Source organism: Schistocerca americana, chromosome 4, assembly GCF_021461395.2.
Source record: "Schistocerca americana isolate TAMUIC-IGC-003095 chromosome 4, iqSchAmer2.1, whole genome shotgun sequence".
NCBI classification, from domain to species: domain Eukaryota; kingdom Metazoa; phylum Arthropoda; class Insecta; order Orthoptera; family Acrididae; genus Schistocerca; species Schistocerca americana.
The window spans coordinates 822,861,658-822,882,875 of record NC_060122.1 but is presented as its reverse complement, the minus strand read 5'-3'; the positions used below and the strand labels follow the sequence as shown (position 1 = coordinate 822,882,875).

Genomic DNA, 21,218 nt, shown 5'->3' with positions numbered 1-21,218 from the left:
GTGCAGCGCAATGTGGTACAACAACAAAAAATTCTTTGAACACACTTTAGTGTTTTGGAGACGTAGGTAATGTACATGAAGTAGACAGTTTTGTTTTCTGCTGTTCACAACACTTTTCAGACGACAGTATATACGTATCAAGTCGAAGATAGGCTACATGTGTCCCTCAACTGTAAAGTTTGAAGGCATGGAATCAGACATGATGATTTCTTTAGTTTTGGTTTATTGATGAGTTGCTCTTGACGATGAATGGGCAGCCATTCCTCCACATAGGTTCGTACACCTCACTGAAAGTTCCCTCAGTAAACAGTCGTAAAGGCGAAGAGATACTTTCGAGCAGACAGTGTGTGCTGTAAGAAATTTGCCAATATTATACATTACAACTGAAAACCAATAATATCCTGAAACTATGACGGAAGAACGTGAGAAAAAAAACAACGATCAGTGTAATTTAACCTTGAAGTGGGTATTTTTATTGCGCCCCAAGCTGCTCCCCTTCTGCCAGTATTTCCTGCCCCTAGCGAGGGCTGGCGCAGTCGCTCAACGTGGCTCGCTCATTCACTGAAACGTTTCTTTGTTTATTATTATAGTACAGGAACCAAAAATAAAGCGTATAACGAACGAATAGAATTTGTTAGAGGAGAGAATGGTATTGCTTCTCTCGCATTCTGCACATCTGCTTCTAGTCTTTTCTTCGTTGTGCTTGGCTAAATTTAGGGAAATGCGTGGTTGCAAGATAAGTTGCTTTTTATGGGTGCGTTCACGAATTTCAGTCTGCTCTTTTGGCAGCCACGTCTTTTGTACGGAACGTATGCATTGAAGCACGACGAAACATCTCCTGACAATATTTTTTTCGATCAGCTTCGATCCATTAGGTAGGTTTCCAACAGGGTGTCACCCCTGTCTATACCTCTCATATTCTTGTTGTAATCCATTCCAAGACTTTGTTTTTGCACTATGGCATTATTTGAGTTTATTTGTTTGAGGGGTATCGTCTCCAAATTGCTGACCATCACGACGTCTATCTTGCCCCCCCGTTTCATCAGCAGCTGCTAGTTTCTCTACGTCGTTACGCAGTCTCCCTTCTTTTTTCATTTTTCGTGACGTCAGGGAATTACCTCCTGTTTACCGCAATATTCCGAAATCCTGCATCTACTTAATTGTCAATTTATGAATGAAATGTGAAATAGCGTGCCACTCGTCGACATAAATAAAATTACCCTTACCGAGCAAATCATTAGGAAACTAGCAAACAATCCGAGAAGTTATTACCATGTATGGAAGTGAAACATGGACGATAAATAGTTTGGACAAGAAGAGAATAGAAGCTTTCGAAATGTGGTGCTACAGCAGAATGGTGATGATTAGATGGGTAGATCACATAAGTAATGAGGAGGTATTGAATAGGATTGGGGAGAAGAGAAGTTTGTGGCACAACTTGACTAGAAGAAGGGATCGGTTGGTAGGACATGTTCTGAGGCATCAAGGGATCACCAATTTAGTATTGGAGGGCAGCATGGAGGGAGACCAAGAGAGGAATACACTAAGCAGATTCAAAACGATGTAGGTTGCAGTAGGTACTGGGAAATGAAGAAGCTTGCACAGTATAGAGTAGCACGGAGAGCTGCACCAAACCAGTCTTGGGACAGAAGACCACAACGACAACAGCAGGGCGACACCTGGTGGAACGCGATGGAAGTACTCACGGTACGTCCGGCGTGAGCAGCTGCGGCGTCCGCTGCACGGAGTCGGTGGTGGCATCGTCGTCGGTGGCGGGGGCGGCGTCGGCGTCGGCGGGCAGCACGGTGACGGTGGCGCTGGTCTCTGCGCGGCCCACGGCGTTGGTGGCGGTGCACGTGTAGACGCCGGCGTCGCGGCGCGTCACGCCGCCCAGCGACAGCTGCACCGCGCCGTCGTGGTCCAGCGTCATGACGGCGCGACGGCTCGGCCGCAGACGCACCCCGTCGCGGTGCCTGCGGGCACACGCCGGCCACTGTAGCTGACAGAGCGGCGGCTCAGAAGAGGCAGGTGGTGCATCAAGAAGTAGGCCGCCAGGAAATAAGTAGCAAACTGAAACTTCCTGGCAGCGTAACACTGTGCGCCGGGACCTTTGCCTTTGGCGGGCAAGTGCTCTACGAACTGAGCTATCCAAGCGCGACTCAGGATCCTATAACACCCCCCTGCTTCCCGGGATTTGCAAAATTACAAGTTGATAATGACCGTGAATTATGAATTTTGACCCGCGTCGGGATAAGCTATCCGAATCCGAAGTAAATAATGATTATTCTGCGGGAAACAGGAGACGTTATAACTTGACTGTTATTGAATGAGTAATTTCATTCAATAACGATCGGTAAATGAAATAATGGAAATAATTTGGAAATAAATTTTGCCAGTGGAAATTTTGCCGAAAGAAATGATTAAGTTGTAAAAGCAATTAAAAAATCGGTCGCCAGCACAACTGATAAGAGACAGTACTGTTAAGTACTTGAATAATTGTGTCAAAAATAAAGTTTACCTGTTTGTAGCGCAGCAGGTGGAACGGGAAGCCTTACGTAAGTGCTGTGTCAGGCTCAGAAGTCATATAAAACAATGTCACAACAATCTAACTACACATATTTTGTTCATAATTTGTCGGCTAAGTGCAATGCTGACAACAAAGATAATTGTCTATCGAGACTTTGAATAATGGACTGTCAATCTGTCTTTAAAATTACGTACTTTGCACAGTTTAATCTACTGATAATGAAATATATTGCCAATATTGATTAACTATGTTTTGAATGATAATAATTCATTAATTTGGGGATTGTCAGGTGGAATGAGCTTTATAGTTTCATGAAATATCCTTGAGTTAACTTCAGCTGAATATGCATTGAAATAAATCTTAATAATCAAATTTATTACTTCAGTCTATTATTAAATTACTGCGGTTGGCGTAAGCTTATTAAATGCAACAGTTAACTACGATAACGTCTGAAATTTACTCTTCACCGTCTATGCAAACAATTTGATAATTAACTTATTTTCTCTTGATAATGGCGTGACACACTCGGTTCAATAAGATAAGGATCGGAAGGAACCTCCTTGGTGTTGTTGTCGGGTGGAATGTAACTGCGACACTTCGATTATAAAGTGCTTGTTATTAATTGTTCAACTTCAGAGAAAAGCACAGTCACTGGCAAGCCTTCTACAATTTTATTCTACGACAATTACGTAGATCTTACTTCCCTCGTTGTCGGTGGATCGACGGAAGTCCACGGCAGCGACACAATGTGGCGACTTGCGCCGACAGTGCGCTTCACATTTAAGCCCTCGTTTCTTCAGCACTATGCCCATTAATCCATAATAGCTTGCCCGGCCATGCTTCCAGATATGCCGACCGTTACTTTCCCGTCGTACTTAGATCCACACACTAGCCGTTAGATGTAACACAGCTAGGACTAGCAGCACTCGACTGCACGTCTTACTCCGAGCACGGCGTCACTGCTACCACTGCCCGCTGGCGCGCTCCCGCGCCCAGAGGCGCGACAAAACAATCTCTCTGACTTCAACGTTAACTAAATGTGCCCTGACTTGCCAGTGTTAAATATTACATAATTTAAACATAGTATTTACAATACATATTTACACTAGACAATACATCGTATACAAACAGTTTCATGTGTTAAGTAAGCGAAAACATTCATAGCAAGGACTGCGTTGTAGCGTCACAGTCCCTTCTCACACTTTCAATCCTGCCAATACTTAGTCTCCTACATTTCAAACTTCACAGAATCTCTCCTGCGAAGAGAGAGAAGTATGGAAGGTAGGAGACGAGGTACTGGCAGAACTGAAGCTGTGCGGAAGATTCGTAAGCCGTGCTTCTATAGCTCAGTTGGTAGAGCACTTGCCTGCCAAAGGCAAACGTCCCGAGGTCGAGTCTCGATCCGGCACACAGTTTTAACCTGCCAGGAAATTTCGTATTGTCGGCTCACTCTGCTGCAGGGTGAAAATTTCATTCTAGAAATATCACGGAAGTGCACATCTTTATACATCTGTGAAATCAAAATCTGCTGATGACTAGCATTCAGTACCGTCCTACATAAATCTATTGTTGATTGGCGACGCCATAGTGTCCTGTGCACTACGACCAGATAATGGATATACTTGGAAGGATAGACAGCATTAGTCGTATATTTTTGTTTATTATCGCAAAATCGATTTTCGGTCACTTAGTGACCATCTTCAGTGCTGTAATATATAACTTAAATTAGTAAGCACTAAAGACACTAGTCTATGTGATCGCCGTAAGCTTATTGACACCAGTGCTTACTAATTTAAGTTATATATTACAGCACTGAAGATGGTCAATAAGTGACCGAAAATCGATTTTGCGATAATAAACAAAAATATACGACCAATGCTGTCTATCCTTCCAAGAATAAATCTATTGTATTCTCTGCTCTTTTCGTAAATCAAAGTTCGATTGCCAGTACACGAAGTAGGTTAAGGTTACTACCAAAAGGTTAGAAATAGCAAACTGTCGAAAGAAACAATAAAATTTGAACAACAAACGCAGTTTAGAGGAAATCGCACATCTTTATACATTTGTGAACTCAAAATCTGATGATGCGTATTATTCAGTACCATGTTATATAAATCTATTGTATTCTCTGCTCTTTTCGTAAATCAAAGTTCGATTGTAAGTACTCGATGTAGGGTAAGGTTACCACCAAAAGCTTCGATGGGAAGGTTCGATTTCTCTGTTGGTATTGAGGACGGGTGCACACTGATGATCATTACGTGCACCCTGTGTTGCAAAACATTCGCCGTCTTAGTCGCGCGTTGTTCCACGAAGACACAAAGCGACAGTGAAAAGGTAGGATTTGCATTATGTTGATGAAAGTGTCTAATGTTAGTGCCGGCCGTTCTGGCCGAGCGAAGGGACTGATGACCTCAGGTGTTAAGTCCCACAGTGCTCAGAGCCATTTTTCTTTAATGTTAGTGAGTGAACCGTCGTACTGATAATAGTGATTAAATTTCTGCAGCCCTCATTGGAAACTAAGACCAATTCACACGAATTTGTCATATTCACTATATAAAATTGTGTGCTGCGGTCAGACACTAAGTATTGTTAATCATTGCACTGCGAGTTGTCTTGAATGAACCACCTCGAATTTTCTCTATACTTAGGGCTAACTAGGCGACTGTGAACAAAATTTTAGTAACTGTTCTCGTTATATGTTTCCTTATAATTTCTAAGTGTTTTGATATATATATATATATATATATATATATATATATATATATATATATAGTCTTCGAAGGGACATTTCTACTTTTAGCTACCTTGATTTGGAATAAGTGTTATTCGCAGATTTGACATGAAAAAAAATGCTAAAATAAAATATTTGAATCGTATTGACACTAATTTGTTACGATGTCCGACGATTTTGTTACATATTTTCATTTGCTAGGCCACTGGCAGCAAAAAATGGCTCTGAGCACTATGGGACTTAACATATGAGGTCATCAGTTCCCTAGAACTTAGAACTACTTAAACCTAACTAACGTAAGGGCATCACACACATACTTTCCCGAGTCAGGATTCGAACCTGCTACCGTAGCAGTCACGCGGCTCCGGACTGAAGCACCTAGAACCGCTCGGCCACTCCGGCCGGCCACTGGCAGCAACCTTTGCCTATACATAGCCTGCTGGTGCAGATGGAAGGCCCTTTGTCCACCACAACATAAATTTTCGCATACTGTGGTTGGTTCTAATGTAACGTAAGAAAAAATTTCGGTTACAACGTGAAATTGCTTCAAATTACGCGTCTCTATTCATAATCGCCTTTTACTCAGACGTATCAGCCGAAACTTTATGAGCGCTGCCCACTGCGAGATGGCAGGTAGCCCGGTGCTGATGCGACAAGAAAAGCGTATCATTGGAGCAGAGACGAACGTGATGTTATTCCGGTGTGGTACGGCCTCAAAGTATGGGAACCCACAGACACAAACGACTTTGGCAAAGAATTGCTATGAGGCGGCGCTTGGAGAGAAGCATCTCGCAACGGCGAAGCTGATCAGCTGCCCGTGTGCTGCTGTCGAGAGCAACTATCGAAAGTTGTTGAATGACGGTGTTACCACGAGCAGGCGACAACGTGTTGGACGCTGATGGCTCATCATCAGCAGACGGTCCTCACGTATTAGGACGTTCACGCTGGGACATCGTTAACTGCGACTGCAGCGGGGTCGGGATTATCGAGATTCGACTTGGGTCGATGGAAACTCGTCATCTCGTCCGTCGAATCACGTTTCGTGTTATACCACGTCAATGGCGGTGTCAAGATACGCCATCATCCAGGCAAGCGGTTGCACGAAACACGCACCGCGCTACGGATTCAGGCCGTTAGCATGATATTATGTAACAGGAAACTTTCAACTAGGCTTCCACGGGCCATCTGGTGGTAATCGAAGGCACCCCGACAATGTAGACTATGCTAACATTACTGCGGACCACCTGCATCCCATCATGCTTCATGTCTTCCCCGACGGCGGTTGCATCTTATATCACGACAAACTGTCCCTGCGCAAGCCCTCACATGTCTTCCCACCAATTCGCCTGATGTGAATCCACTACAGCAGATGTAGGACGCTATGAGGCAAACGCCGACAAACCAGTGGCCCGCGATTTACAGCAGTCACGTGACCTGTGCGTAGACATTTGACGCGACTTCCTTCCGGAGACCGACAAGTAACATGTCCAAGCCACACCACGCAGAGTGGCTGTTCTGCTGCGTTCCAGAGGAGGACCAATGCGCTACTGATCACGTGGTCGCAATATTCTGGCTCGTCACTGCATATTTCACTTATCAGTTCTCTCCGTGTGATTCAAGATTTTGCGTTTGCTTTGGCCTTTAGCAATTATTCTAAGCATTACTAGCATTTACTGAAAGTGACAAGCATCTCCCACCCGCAGTGACGTAATAGGTTTTGTGGCGCACAGCTTCCACGAACTAACACCACACAGCCTGATGAATTCTGAAGCAACTCAGGCAATGCAACGAATGTTGTTGTTGTTATGGTCTTCAGTCCTGAGACTGGTTTGATGCAGTTCTCCATGCTACTCTATCCTGTGCAACCTTCTTCATCTCTCAGTACTTACTGCAGCCTACATCCTTCTGAATCTGCTTAGTGTATTCATCTCTTGGTCTCCCTCTACGATTTTTGCCCTCCACGCTGCCCTCCAATGCTAAATTTGTGATCCCTTAATGCCTCAGAACATGTCCTACCAACCAGTCCCTTCGTCTTGTCAAGTTGTGCCACAAACTCCTCTTCTCCCCAATTCTGTTCAACACCTCCTCATTAGTTATGTGATCTACCCATCTAATCTTCAGCATTCTTCTGTAGCACCACATTTCGAAAGTTTCTATTCTCTTCTTGTCCAAACTATTTATCGTAAATGTTTCACTTCCATAGATGGCTACACTCCATACAAGTACTTTCAGAAACGACTTCCTGTCACTTAAATATATACTCGATGTTAACAAATTTCTCTTCTTCATAAACGCTTTCCTTGCCATTGCCAGTCATTATTTTATATCCTCTCTACTTCGACAATCATCAGTTATTTTACTTCCCAAATAGCAAAACACCTGTACTACTTTAAGTGTCTCATTTCCTAATCTAATTCCCTCAGAATCACCCGAATTAATTCGACTACATTCCATTATCCTCGTTTTGCTTTTGTTGAAGTTCATCTTATATCCTCCTTTCAAGACACTGTCCATTCCGTTCAACTGCTCTTGCAAGTCCTTTGGTGTCTCTGACAGAATTACAATGTCATCGGAGAGCCTCAAAGTTTTCATTTCTTCTCCATGGATCTTAATACCTACTCCGAATTTTTCTTTTGTTTCCTTTACTGCTTGCTCAATATACAGATTGAATAACATCGGGGAGAGTCTACAACCCTGTCTACGCAGGTAATTTCTTTCAACTGAAAGGTGGCGTTTGAATTAATATAGATAATCATCTTTGTTGACATTGTCATCGTTGGAGACGATCGATCTGTCGCAGTTCTTGCGCTAAAGACTGAAAATCCTCGCAGTCAATGTCGCAAATAAATTTCTAATCTGATTGCTAGGTTCACCTACACGTGAGCCACCTTCAGATATTACGCAGCTGACCGGTCTCCTGTCGACTGACTTGTCAACTTCATCATGTATGTTGACTTCGACCATTTTCAGTCCTTAATATATAAATTACGACTGATCGTTTCTCTCCTACGTTGACAATATTAATAAACACAATAAAATTGTCAAGTCAGGCGACTGGAGACTTCAAACGACTACATAATATCTGAAGATATTGTGTGTAGCTGAAACCAGTAATCACAATAAAAATTTGTTTCCGATCCTGACTTTGAGGATTTTCAATCGTTAATACGATAACTATTAATTAAAACGTCGATTCAGGTACCTCGATACCTTATGAAATACTTTGCCAGTATCTGATTCAAAAATTCAAATGGCTCTGAGCACTATGGGACTTAACTTCTGAGGTCATCAGTCCCCTAGAACCTAGAACTACTTAAACCTAACTAACCTAAGGACATCACACACATCCATGCCCGAGGCAGGATTCGAACCTGCGACCGTAGCGGTCGCGCGGTTCCAATCTGTAGCGCCTAGAACCGCTCGGCCACTCCGGCCGGCACAATATCTGAGTCCTGATATGTATTCTATGAATGAAACTGAATTTTCTGATACATATCAGGTGTCCCTCTGAGAGCCATCTGGCGCGTTTTTTTCTGGTGTTTTGCCAGATATCTGCAGTTTCGTTTTTCCAATGCCTAGACAAATTTTGGACCTCTGTGTCAAACTGGCACGTAAAATTCCGCTCATTTCGTAACGGGTAACAAACCGACGCTTTCAGTCAACAGTGGGCGTGTCATGAAAGCCCCGATAAGCCACTTTTGTCGGTGCTGACACCAATTGGACGCTGCAAAAACGAAATTCCAAATATCTGCCGAAACTAGAGAACATGTACATGACGATTGTTTGGATGCACAGTACGTATATATTTTATTCAATTTCTTTTCTGAGCTTTTTTGTAGGTTTTCGTTTTTGTATGTTTTTAGTCCTTGCGCTCACTTCTCAAACCCGTTCACTCAGTCTGCTGTAAATACGATTCGCAGGATTAACAGGCAGGCACGAAGTTGAAAGCATCGGAATGCTTAGAGGAGAGATTTACACTGCAGCGAAAGTCAAGTAGCTTATAAAAGGGCTGAAGATGAAGGTGATGATGATGATTGGGATGCATTTCAATATATGAACGTGAAGTTTGGGCCCTGTCATGGCTTCAGTCAGATAAAGGAATATTTATGGAATAAATGAAAAAATTAAATATCCAACGGTATTATTCTAAGCACCCAAAGGATATCGGCGAGCAACTTCCTAGTCTCTAATAGGTCTGTAATACATGAAGGTGATAACTGCAACATACTGTTGGGAAGGGTATTCCACTGAAATCATGTAAGGTTGCCGGCTGTCGTCAGTGACGTAAGCATGCGACACCAGGGACCACTTGACAAACTCTCTCTTCCCCAGACTTTACCCCGTGCTGCTCGGTCGACTAGTTCGTCATAGTTTGGCAGATATATTTAATTTAATCGCCGAGTGCTCTTCCCACCGCCCTACTCGTCAGCTAAGCCACAGCAGGAGAGTCGAGGACGGTGCACAATTTTGTTCTTTGTGTTAACGTATTGTAACTGTTTGTGTATCGTACTTTCTGAAATTGAGAACCAATCCAGCATTATTTGCCTAAACGGACGTGGCAAACCGAATCAAAACCACAGGCGGGCTGGAGAGACCATCGGTCGCTAACACGTCTGGCTCAACATGCCATGCAAGGTATATGATGTTGTCTAAAGTGTGACCAGCTAAGGTGTATCTGATGCTCTGAAATGCGATTCCTTCCGTATATAGCACGAAACTCACTCCTAGATAACGAGATGAATAATACCAGTCACGAACTTAAGATACCCTGAAGAGCCAAAGAAACTGGCACACCTTCCCAATATCCAGTAGGGCCCCTGTGAGCACGCAGAAGGTCCGCAGCACGGCATGGCATGGACTCAAATAATGTCCGAAGCAGTGCTGGAGTGAACTGACACCATGAATTCTGCAGGGCTGTCCGTAAATCCGTGAGATATGCAGACGTGCAGATATGCTCAATAATGTTCATATTCAGAGGAGTTTTCCTGGAGGACTCTGTAGCAATCTTGGACGTGTGGAGTGTCAGCCGGCCGGAGTGGCCGTGCGGTTCTAGGCGCTGCAGTCTGGAGCCGAGCGACCGCTACGGTCGCAGGTTCGAATCCTGCCTCGGGCTTGGATGTGTGCGATGTCCTTAGGTTAGTTAGGTTTAATTAGTTCTAAGTTCTAGGGGACTGATGACCTCAGAAGTTAAGTCGCATAGTGCTCAGAGCCATTTGTGGGGTGTCGCATTGTCCTGCTGGAGTTGCCCAAGTCCGTCGTGCACAGTGGACATGATTGGATGCAGGTGATCAGACAGGATGCTTACGTACGTGTCACCTATCAGAGTCGTGTCTAGACGTATCAGGGTCCCACATCGCTCCAGCTGCATACGCCCCACACCATTACAGAGCGTCCACCATCTTGAACAATCCCCTGCTGACATGCAGGCTCCATGGATTCGGTAGGTTGTCTCCATACCCGTACACGTCCATCCGCTCGATACAATTTGAAACGAGACTCGTCCGACCAGGCAACATGTTTCCAGTCATCAACAGTCCAATGTCGGTGTTGACGGGCCCAGGCGAGGCGCAAAGCTTTGTGTCGTGCAGCCATCAAGGGTGCACGAGTGGGCCTTCGGTTCCGAAAGGCCACATCGATGATATTTCGTTGAATGGTTCGCTCGCTGGCACTTGTTCCTGCCGCAGCACTGAAATCTGCAGCAATTTGTGGAAATGTACTTGCGTCACGCTGAGCGATTCTTTTCAGTCATAGTTGGTCCCATTCTTGCAGGATCCTTTTCCGGCCGGAGCGATGTCGGAGATTTGATGTTTCACCGGACTCCCGATATTCAAGGTACACTCGTGAAATGGTCCTACGGGAAAGTCCCGACTTCATCGCTACCTTGGAGATGCTGTGTCCCATCGCTCGTGCGCCGATTTCAACACCACGTTCAAACTCACTTAAATATTCATAACCTGCCATTTTAGCAGCAGTAACCGATCTAACAATTGAATCAGACACTTGTTGTCTTATATAGGTGTTGCCGACCGCAGAGCCGTATTCTGTCTGTTTACATAGCTCTTTATTTGTATACCCATACCTATTCGAGTTTGTTTGGCGGTTCAGTGTATAAGTTTACCGACTGTCGTCACTGATGTAAGCATGCGACACGTGGGACTACTACCCCGACTTTACCACGTGGTACAGGGTCGATTAGTGTAGTCGTGATTTGGCAGATATGTTTAATTTAATCTCAGAGTGCTCTTCCTGCGGCCCTCCTCATCAGTTAAGGTACAGCAGGGAAGTCGTGTGCGACGTTTATCTGTCAACAGAGCGCACATTGTTCTTTGTGTTATCGTATTGCAACTACTCCGTACTTTCTGAAGTTCAGCATTATTTGCATAAACGGACGTGGAAAACCGCCTAAAAACCACAGTCATGCTGGCCACACCAACGGCCGCTAACACATCGCACCGGTCTGGCTTACCCTGCCATGCAAGGTATACGATGTTGCCTAAAGTGTGACCGGCTAAGAGGTACCTGATGCTCTGAGATGAGATTTCTCCCGTATATAGCACGTTACTCAGGAGTTTGTCCAACAAATGGCATATCGCACACCTATTAAAATGATCTTGCAGTGTAACCCCAAATGAAATCGTTGTTTAAGATGAGCAATTTTGAGTCCAACAGACGTAATTATCGAAGAAGTACACTACTGGCCATTAAAATTGCTACACCACGAAGATGTGCTACAGACGCGAAATTTAACCGACAGGAAGAAGATGCTGTGATATGCAAATGATTAGCTTTTCACGGCATTCAGACAAGGTTGGCGCCGGTGGCGACACCTACAACGTGCTGACATGAGGAAAGTTTCCAACCGATTTCTCATACACAAACAGCAGTTGACAGGCGTTGCCTGGTGAAACGTTGTTGTCATGCCTCGTGTAAGGAGGACAAATGCGTACCATCACGTTTCCGACTTTGATGAAGGTTGGATTGTAGCCTATCACGGTTGCGGTTTATCGTATCGCGACATTGCCGCTCGCGTTGGTCGCGATCCAATGACTGTTAGAAGAATATGGAATCGGTGGGTTCAGGAGGGTAATACGGAACGCTGTGCTAGATCCCAACGGCCTCGTATTGAAACGGTACAGTAGTTTCCGCTCTATAAGCAGCAGGTTTCGCTGCTCGCTCGCACCGGGAAATAGAAACAGAGGCGGCTCCGCAGTCAATTTTATTACACGGCGCGGCCGGCCGCGGGTGCAACAGAACCCATGTGGACGGGTGGAAAGAAGTGTGTCAGGCTTCATAATACGTATTTATATGTGTCGTGTATTATGCATTTCTTGTACGTGAATGTGAATCTGCACATGAACTTTCCTAATCCTCCTCACACGTTTCCGTAAAGTGTGGCCAAATCTTAGTTGGGAAGTAGTTCTGTAGTATAGTAGTGCCAACCTTACACCTGGGTAGGGGATCAGAGAGACAGCACAGGCAGGTAAAAGTCAAAGACGTTCCAGTGTCACAAGATTTGGGGTGGAGAGGTTGGTCACGGCCAAGTGGTTCGACCATCCCCTCCACCGGGGCTCAGGAAGACGTCTGGGTACCCGCGATAATCTGGGAGTGTTACAGAAGACGGGTAAGTGAGCAGTCATGCCCTCAGTGCGTCTGTCCCGATGTTCACGCATGGAAGAGAGGTATTTGAATATTTGCACTAATTCTTTTATTTCCAGTTTCGGATTGTGTAAGGAAATGAATGTTCTCGTTTAATTTCGGAAATTTGACCCCCTGTGTTAATGTATCTGGCCCCAGTTTGCCTGTTATCCTCCTCACGTAGTGGATGTCCTATGTAAAACATTGGGAGGCTTTGGTGGTATACATTTGGCCAACGCATATTCCGTATTGCCCGTAGAAAACTGGGTGCAGATTGGTATGTAATATACCCGAGCTATAAGTTGTAAAATTTTAATATCTGTAAACTGGAACAATTGCTGCAATCGCTGTAAAATCGAGTGATAATGTTCAAAATAAATATGTAATCAATTGTCATCAATCTTTAACATACCTTAAAATCACAAAGAAGTCAAATTAAATGAATTCATTTAAAATAAAAGATATAGAATGCATGGATCCACACATCAGCGTGTGACCCTTCCAGCCCATTGCCTAGTATCGTACAGAAAGGGCACACTCTCTAGGTAGCGCTCTCAAGCTCCCCTCCCCAGTTATCCGTTGCGCAATTTTGATTCAGGGCTTGACGACATCAACTTTCATCTGGCGTCCCTAGGCAAGGAGGTTAGACGGTAAACTTTCAGTATCACTAGCAGTCGAGATAGGCATCTTATCCGCATGGCTGTAACGGATCGTGTAGCCACGTCTCGATCTCTGAGTCAACAGATGGGGACGTTTGGAAGACAACAACCATCTGCACGAACAGTTCGACGACGTTTGCAGCAGCATGGACTATGAGCTCGGAGACCATGGCTGCGGTTACCCTTGAAGCTGCATCACAGACAGAAGCGGCTGCGATGGTGTACTCAACGACGAACCTGGGTGCACGAATGGCAAAACGTCATTTTTTCGAATGAATCCAGGTTCTGTTTACAGCATCATGATGGTCACATCCGTGTTTGGCGACATCGCGGTGAACGCACATTGGAAGCGTGTATTCGTCATCGCCATACTGGCGTATCACCCGGCATGATGGTATGGGGTGCCATTGATTACACGTCTCGGTCACCTCTTGTTCGCCGTGACGGCACTTTGAACAGTGGACGTTACATTTCAGATGTGTTACGACCCGTGGCTCTACCCTTCATTCGATCCCTGCGAAACTCTACATTTCAGCAGGATAATGCACGAACGCATGTTGCAGGTCCTGTACGGGCCTTTCTGGATACAGAAAATGTTCGCCTGCTGCCCTGGCCAGCGCATTCTCCAGATCTCTCACCAATTGAAAACGTCTGGTCAATGGTGGCCGAGCAACTGGCTCGTCACAATACGCCAGTCACTACTCTTGATGAACTGTGGTATCGTGTTGAAGCTGCATGGGCAGCTGTACCTGTACACGCCATCCGAGCTCTGTTTGACTCAATGCACAGTCGTATCAAGGCCGTTATTACGGCCAGAGGTGGTTGTTTTGGGTAGTGATTTCTCAGGATCTATGCACGCAAATTGCGTGAAAATGGAATCACATGTCAGTTCTAGTATAATATATTTGTCCAATGAATACCCGTTTATCATTTGCATTTCTTCTTGGTGTAGCAATTTTAATGGCCAGTAGTGTAGTAATAGTAGAAGTAATAATAGTTTTTGATGCAGATGACATAAACACATCTTCATGTCTTCGTAACGAGCTATGAGACGTCTACAGGACAACATCAGTGAAGAGCGCACGCAAAGGGTTGTGCCGGATGCTATAAAAATGAAGATCACTACCGACGCCATTGTGCTAGCTGGCAAACTGTTTTACAAAGAGAATATTCCTTCGAGCAATGCACGCAGACCTTCATAGCACATTAAGAGTCGTAGTATGGGAGGTGGAGCGTTTGGATTACGAGGTCGTAAACCTGCCCCGCACACAATGGCTGCGCTCCAGAGCCTCCGGTTCGCGGCCCGTTAGGAGGCGATGCGCGCGCAGAGATTTACAACGGCGCTGCCCACACCTGTCTGCATGCGGGACGGCTCCCAGCCTTACTCCTCTGCCGTCAGTGACAGCGGGACGTGAATTCGCTAGTTACGGGAACAGTTTCTTGAGTGACGCCTTACTGCAGACACTGATAACAACGTAAAGCTGTGTACCTGCATGTTGTTTGGTACACCTCTGTGCAGTCCGTTACCTTCCTGAGAATCAGGAATCGGCCACTGCGTCAAGTTCTAGAGAGATTTCACCTTTTACTCCTGCTGGAGGCTGAAATCGCCTTAAATGCACCTCTATTTTGCCAGCCATTTTGATGTATCACTTAATTATTTGAGTGCATGTTCGCAGTACTGTGACTGCATTCTGTCACGTTGGAGCTGAGTCTGTGACCTCTAAAGCGAAGTGGTGGGAGGTATAGCGAGGGCGGCGGCCGCTTCGACGCCTATAACAGCCGGCACGGTAGCGACGGCGGAACACAAGAGATGCCATCTACTTCTATGGCTGTCGTGGGTACGAGGCTATGACTAAAAATGCAGTTTAATCATTAATAAATATAAATGGCGATGGATGAAGGGCGCAATGCGGTTCTGACATGTTAAACTCCGTAGTTATCGGAAGGCGGTACCTCAACTTAATAACGAAAATAGAAAGAGAGGCGATAGGAGACGTGTCAATAACTGCCAACTTGTTTCATTGCTCACATCATTTTCTAAAACGTTTGAGATGGTGATGAACTCTAGAACAGTATCTTACCTGAGCAACAATAATATCCTCGGCAAATCACAGTCTGGATTTCGGAAGAGTTCCACCGCTGAGAATGCCATTTACATGTTCACTCACCAAGTTTTGTAAGCGTTAAATAACACGATAGCACCGGACGGTATATTCTGCGAACTGTCTGAGGCATTTAACTGTATGAATCACAACATTCTCCTAGATAAACTAAAGTTTTATGGGAGTAACGGTACAGACAGCCAGAGGATAATGCCATAGTTAACGAAAAGAATACAGAAAGCTGTATTTAGTAATTCAACCAATGTAGTCCGGGGACGTAATCCTGGCTGGGATGAAATCACGTATGGGGTTCCCCAAGGCTAAATCTCAGGTCCACTGTTGTTCCTTATATATGTAAGCCATCTTCCGCAATAAGGAGAATTAGTTCTTTTTGCAGGTGACGCTAGTATTGTAATCAATACAAGCATACATACAGTAACAGAAGAAATGCTAAACAATGTCCTCAGATGTATCATGGACTGTTTTCTGCGAATGGTCTCATCCTCAATTTTAAAATGCACAAGATATTCTGTTCTGCACATCTAGGGGTACTACATCAATTGTAAATGTAACACATGTTGAGGAAATAACAAATAGGGTGGAAATTTCAAAATTCTTGAGTGTAGTACAGATGAGAATTTAACACCGAAAAAACACATTTCAGAACTCTTAAAACAAGTTAATTCAACCACATTTGCACTTAGATTCATTGCAAATCTTGACGAGACCCAAATCAGTAAGTAGATGTATTGTGCATATTTTCATGCAATAATGTCATAAGGAATAAAGTTCCGAGGCAACTCATCTTTAAGAAAGAAAATCTTCATTGCTGTAAGCATAATATGTGGTGCTCACCCTCGATCATCTTGTAGATATTTGTTTAATGAGTTGAGAATTCTGTCTACTGCTTTGCAGTATATTTATTCCGTCGTGAAGTTTATTTTAAATAATCCACTGCAGTTCAAAAGGAGCAATGATGTACATAATTAAAACACCAAAATGAAAAATGACATTAAGTAATCCATTAATTAATCCACATTAAGACTGTCTTCAGCACAAAAAGGGATGCACAATACTGTAACCAAAATTTTTGATGAGTGACCCACTGACATAATATGTCAGACAGACAGCAAAATAAAATTTGAAAAGCAACTGAAAAATTTCTCGTTTACAATTCCTATTCCGTAGAAGAAATCCTATTATTATAATGTGTAAAACGTGGTGGGTAGGTATTACAGGAATTACTCACATTCGTATATTTAATAAAAAAAATTTAAAATAATTATAAACGTTCAGCATGTAACCATTTTTACAGATTAATTTGCAATGTGAATGTAAAATAACTTGTTACATATCAGTAAGATTTACCGTGCAAATGATCCGTGGAACATAAAACTAACTGACTACCTTAACAAGGAAACAGTAGACAGATCACTTCGTGGGGGAAAAGAAGCCACGTGATTGGCCTGTTTATACCCCCTTTCTTGGGAGATGGAGGATGACCGTTTCGAACGATAGGAACGATCACTTGCCTTGTTGATCTGGAGGAAGATGGATTTGCTACAGATTGAGGACCAGGTGTACAGTATTGACTATGACCTTGCAACATTTGGCATTCAAAGCAGACGGCCTGCCATAGTGGACAGTATTTTCATTAAACCTTATAGTGCAGTAATAGAAATCACCCTTAGGGTGTTCACTGTATTGTATTTTTAGTTTAACAGCGTCTTTGATCCAGAGAAGTGATTAGTTATGAACCGTGAAAGTATGTTTAACGAGCATCTCAGTAAAATTTTGTATTGTACTTGATGTTTGCTATCTAGGACGTATCCCAGTAGCGTCGTTGTTAATGTGATAGACTAAATTATTCCAGAACCTTTGGTCACAGCGCCCAACCATCTCTCTGATAAAACGCGTTCAAAAAAAAAAAAAAAAAGGTTCAAATGGCTCTGAGCACTATGGGACTTAACTGCTGAGGTCATCAGTCCCCTAGAACTTAGAACTACTTAAACCTAACTAACTTAAGGACATCACATACATCCATGACCGAGGCAGGATTCGAACCTGCGGCCGTAGCGGTCGCGCGGTGCCAGACTGTAGCGCCTAGAACCGCTCGGCCACTCCGGCCGGCAAAACGCGTTCAGAACATATGATGCGATATGAACATCTGCGGTTACAATTGTCTAAGGCGAAGGGGGGGGGGGGGGGCTCTGAGCACCATGCGACTTAACTTCTGAGGTCATCAGTCCCCTAGACTTAGAACTACTTAAACCTAACTAACCTAAGGACATCACACTCATCCATGCCCGAGGCAGGATTCGAACGTGCGACCTGAGCAGCAGCGCGGTTCCGAACTGAAGCGCCTAGAACCTCTCGGCCGTAGCGGCCGGCTTATGTGTTGTAAAAGAAGCGTGAGAAGTAGCAGCGACATTCATTCTCGCCGTTTAGTACAAGTTTATATTTACTCGTATGTCAGCACTATTTCTCAGCGCTAGTTTTGAGAAATCTGTACACTTGCTTCTACTATGTCACAAAGACTAATGACAGGCTATAAGGTTTCTACATCAATTTCTTCAGCCATCTTCAGTTACGAGCGCCATTTAATACCTATTCTGAATGCAACCGCTGACACAAAGTCTACAATGCAGCAACGATAGCAGAAAGCAGCCATCTGTTGTCTTTACCAACGTTACGCTCACGGAAGATTCCGATCTCACAGTTTGCGGAAACTTGAACAGTAAATGGTAAAGCTACTACAGTTCAGAGAAGTGTGTGTCTGAAGTTGTAAAATGTTGATATCACCTCAAGAATTTTCACTAATGACAGAAAGTATTGCTTGGTTTCCAGTGTTATATTGAAACATATTTTAGACTTATTCCTATAGCCTGAAATAGAACATCGTTATTCAAAGTCTATAGTTGCATTCCAGAAGTTCCCCATGCTGTGGTCATCTCAGCAGCAATGGCACGAGCACAGCGTATCCACGTCATACCTACTGGCTACTAATGGCCTCAGAGCTTTCTTTTCACCAGAAAGAGGTCACTGACCCAGTGTAGATCGATGAGAAAAGCAGAGGTTAGCAATGATGTAGTCTCTTTTTTCGGCTCGCATGTCGGCTTCGGGTTAAAACTGAAGGCCAAGATAAATCAAAGTCAGCCATGCGAGAACACAGTGCATACAGATTCAAAAACTCATCGAGCCACACGCTCGTTATGGTAACCGTTCCCATGTCCATCGCCTCCTTCAAAAAACTGCGCTTACTCAGAATGGCATTTTGCGTTGACCTGCCCACCCTGAAAGGGACATTTTCTTTTGTATTAATTTTTCATTTTATTAATAACCAAAAACTTTCTTTCCCTCTCTCTCTCTCTCTCTCTCTCTCTCTCTCTCTCTATTTCTCTCTCTCTCTCCCGGAAAATACTTATAGTGTTAATTGTCTCCAGTACGTCTCGTGCAAAATTTTTCAGCTGTATTTAATTCCTTTGCGTCCTTTCTCTCAGTTGAAAGATTTCACACCAACACGCGAGGATTTGACTATTTTGTGAAATAGTCCACATACTACACTCCTGGAAATTGAAATAAGAACACCGTGAATTCATTGTCCCAGGAAGGGGAAACTTTATTGACACATTCCTGGGGTCAGATACATCACATGATCACACTGACAGAACCACAGGCACATAGACACAGGCAACAGAGCATGCACAATGTCGGCACTAGTACAGTGTATATCCACCTTTCGCAGCAATGCAGGCTGCTATTCTCCCATGGAGACGATCGTAGAGATGCTGGATGTAGTCCTGTGGAACGGCTTGCCATGCCATTTCCACCTGGCGCCTCAGTTGGACCAGCGTTCGTGCTGGACGTGCAGACCGCGTGAGACGACGCTTCATCCAGTCCCAAACATGCTCAATGGGGGACAGATCCGGAGATCTTGCTGGCCAGGGTAGTTGACTGACACCTTCTAGAGCACGTTGGGTGGCACGGGATACATGCGGACGTGCATTGTCCTGTTGGAACAGCAAGTTCCCTTGCCGGTCTAGGAATGGTAGAACGATGGGTTCGATGACGGTTTGGATGTACCGTGCACTATTCAGTGTCCCCTCGACGATCACCAGTGGTGTACGGCCAGTGTAGGAGATCGCTCCCCACACCATGATGCCGGGTGTCGGCCCTGTGTGCCTCGGTCGTATGCAGTCCTGATTGTGGCGCTCACCTGCACGGCGCCAAACACGTATACGACCATCATTGGCACCAAGGCAGAAGCGACTCTCATCGCTGAAGACCACACGTCTCCATTCGTCCCTCCATTCACGCCTGTCGCGACACCACTGGAGGCGGGCTGCACGATGTTGGGGTATGAGCGGAAGACGGCCTAACGGTGTGCGGGACCGTAGCCCAGCTTCATGGAGACGGTTGCGAATGGTCCTCGCCGATACCCCAGGAGCAACAGTGTCCCTAATTTGCTGGGAAGTGGCGGTGCAGTCCCCTACGGCACTGCGTAGGATCCTACGGTCTTGGCGTGCATCCGTGCGTCGCTGCGGTCCGATCCCAGGTCGACGGGCACGTGCACCTTCCGCCGACCACTGGCGACAACATCGATGTACTGTGGAGACCTCACGCCCCACGTGTTGAGCAATTCGGCGGTACGTCCACCCGGCCTCCCGCATGCCCACTATACGCCCTCGCTCAAAGTCCGTCAACTGCACATACGGTTCACGTCCACGCTGTCGCGGCATGCTACCAGTGTTAAAGACTGCGATGGAGCTCCGTATGCCACGGCAAACTGGCTGACACTGACGGCGGCGGTGCACAAATGCTGCGCAGCTAGCGCCATTCGACGGCCAACACCGCGGTTCCTGGTGTGTCCGCTGTGCCGTGCGTGTGATCATTGCTTGTACAGCCCTCTCGCAGTGTCCGGAGCAAGTATGGTGGGTCTGACACACCGGTGTCAATGTGTTCTTTTTTCCATTTCCAGGAGTGTATATTGAAATTAATTGGACTGTGTTAACTAGTTAAATGTCAGTAAGTAACGGTTATTACCACCCACGTCGCACTGCTACATACTTGGCACTATATACAGCAGACATGGACGAGGGCAACAAAAAAATGTGTCTACTAACGGGGAGCAAGTTTGTGATTCCAAACTGCCGCTGCGTGCATCATGTCGTCAGACCATGATATAGGGGAATGAGAACTGCCACACGGCTGCTGTGGAAACGTCTCGATACACAATAACATCAAGTACTTAATTAACAAGTGCATCGTATCTTAATCCAGTAGAGAGCGAATTGTGGAATATAACCAATTCGTTTGTTATAAGTATTATTATTATTTTCTAATTATTCCGTGTAGTATTGTTTACACATACATGGTTAAATACATTTACATAGATACTCTGCAAATCACATTTAAGTGTCTGGCAGAGGGTTCATCGAACCACCTTCACAATTCTCTATTATTCCAATCTCGTATAGCGCGCCGAAAGAATGAACACCTGTATCTTTACGTACGAGCTCTGATTTCCCTTATTTTATATTGGTGATCTTTCCTCCCTATGTAGA

General features: G+C 44.8%; 1 protein-coding gene across 1 annotated transcript in view; it reads right to left on the bottom strand.

Moving 5' to 3' along the window:
• LOC124613832 (titin homolog) overlaps nt 1-21,218 on the bottom strand; it is a 1,109,199-nt gene that overhangs the window by 651,456 nt on the left and 436,525 nt on the right. The window contains exon 18 of the mRNA XM_047142555.1: nt 1,707-1,973. Within this exon, the coding sequence (XP_046998511.1) occupies nt 1,707-1,973 (267 nt within the window). The remainder of the gene's footprint in view (nt 1-1,706; nt 1,974-21,218) is intronic.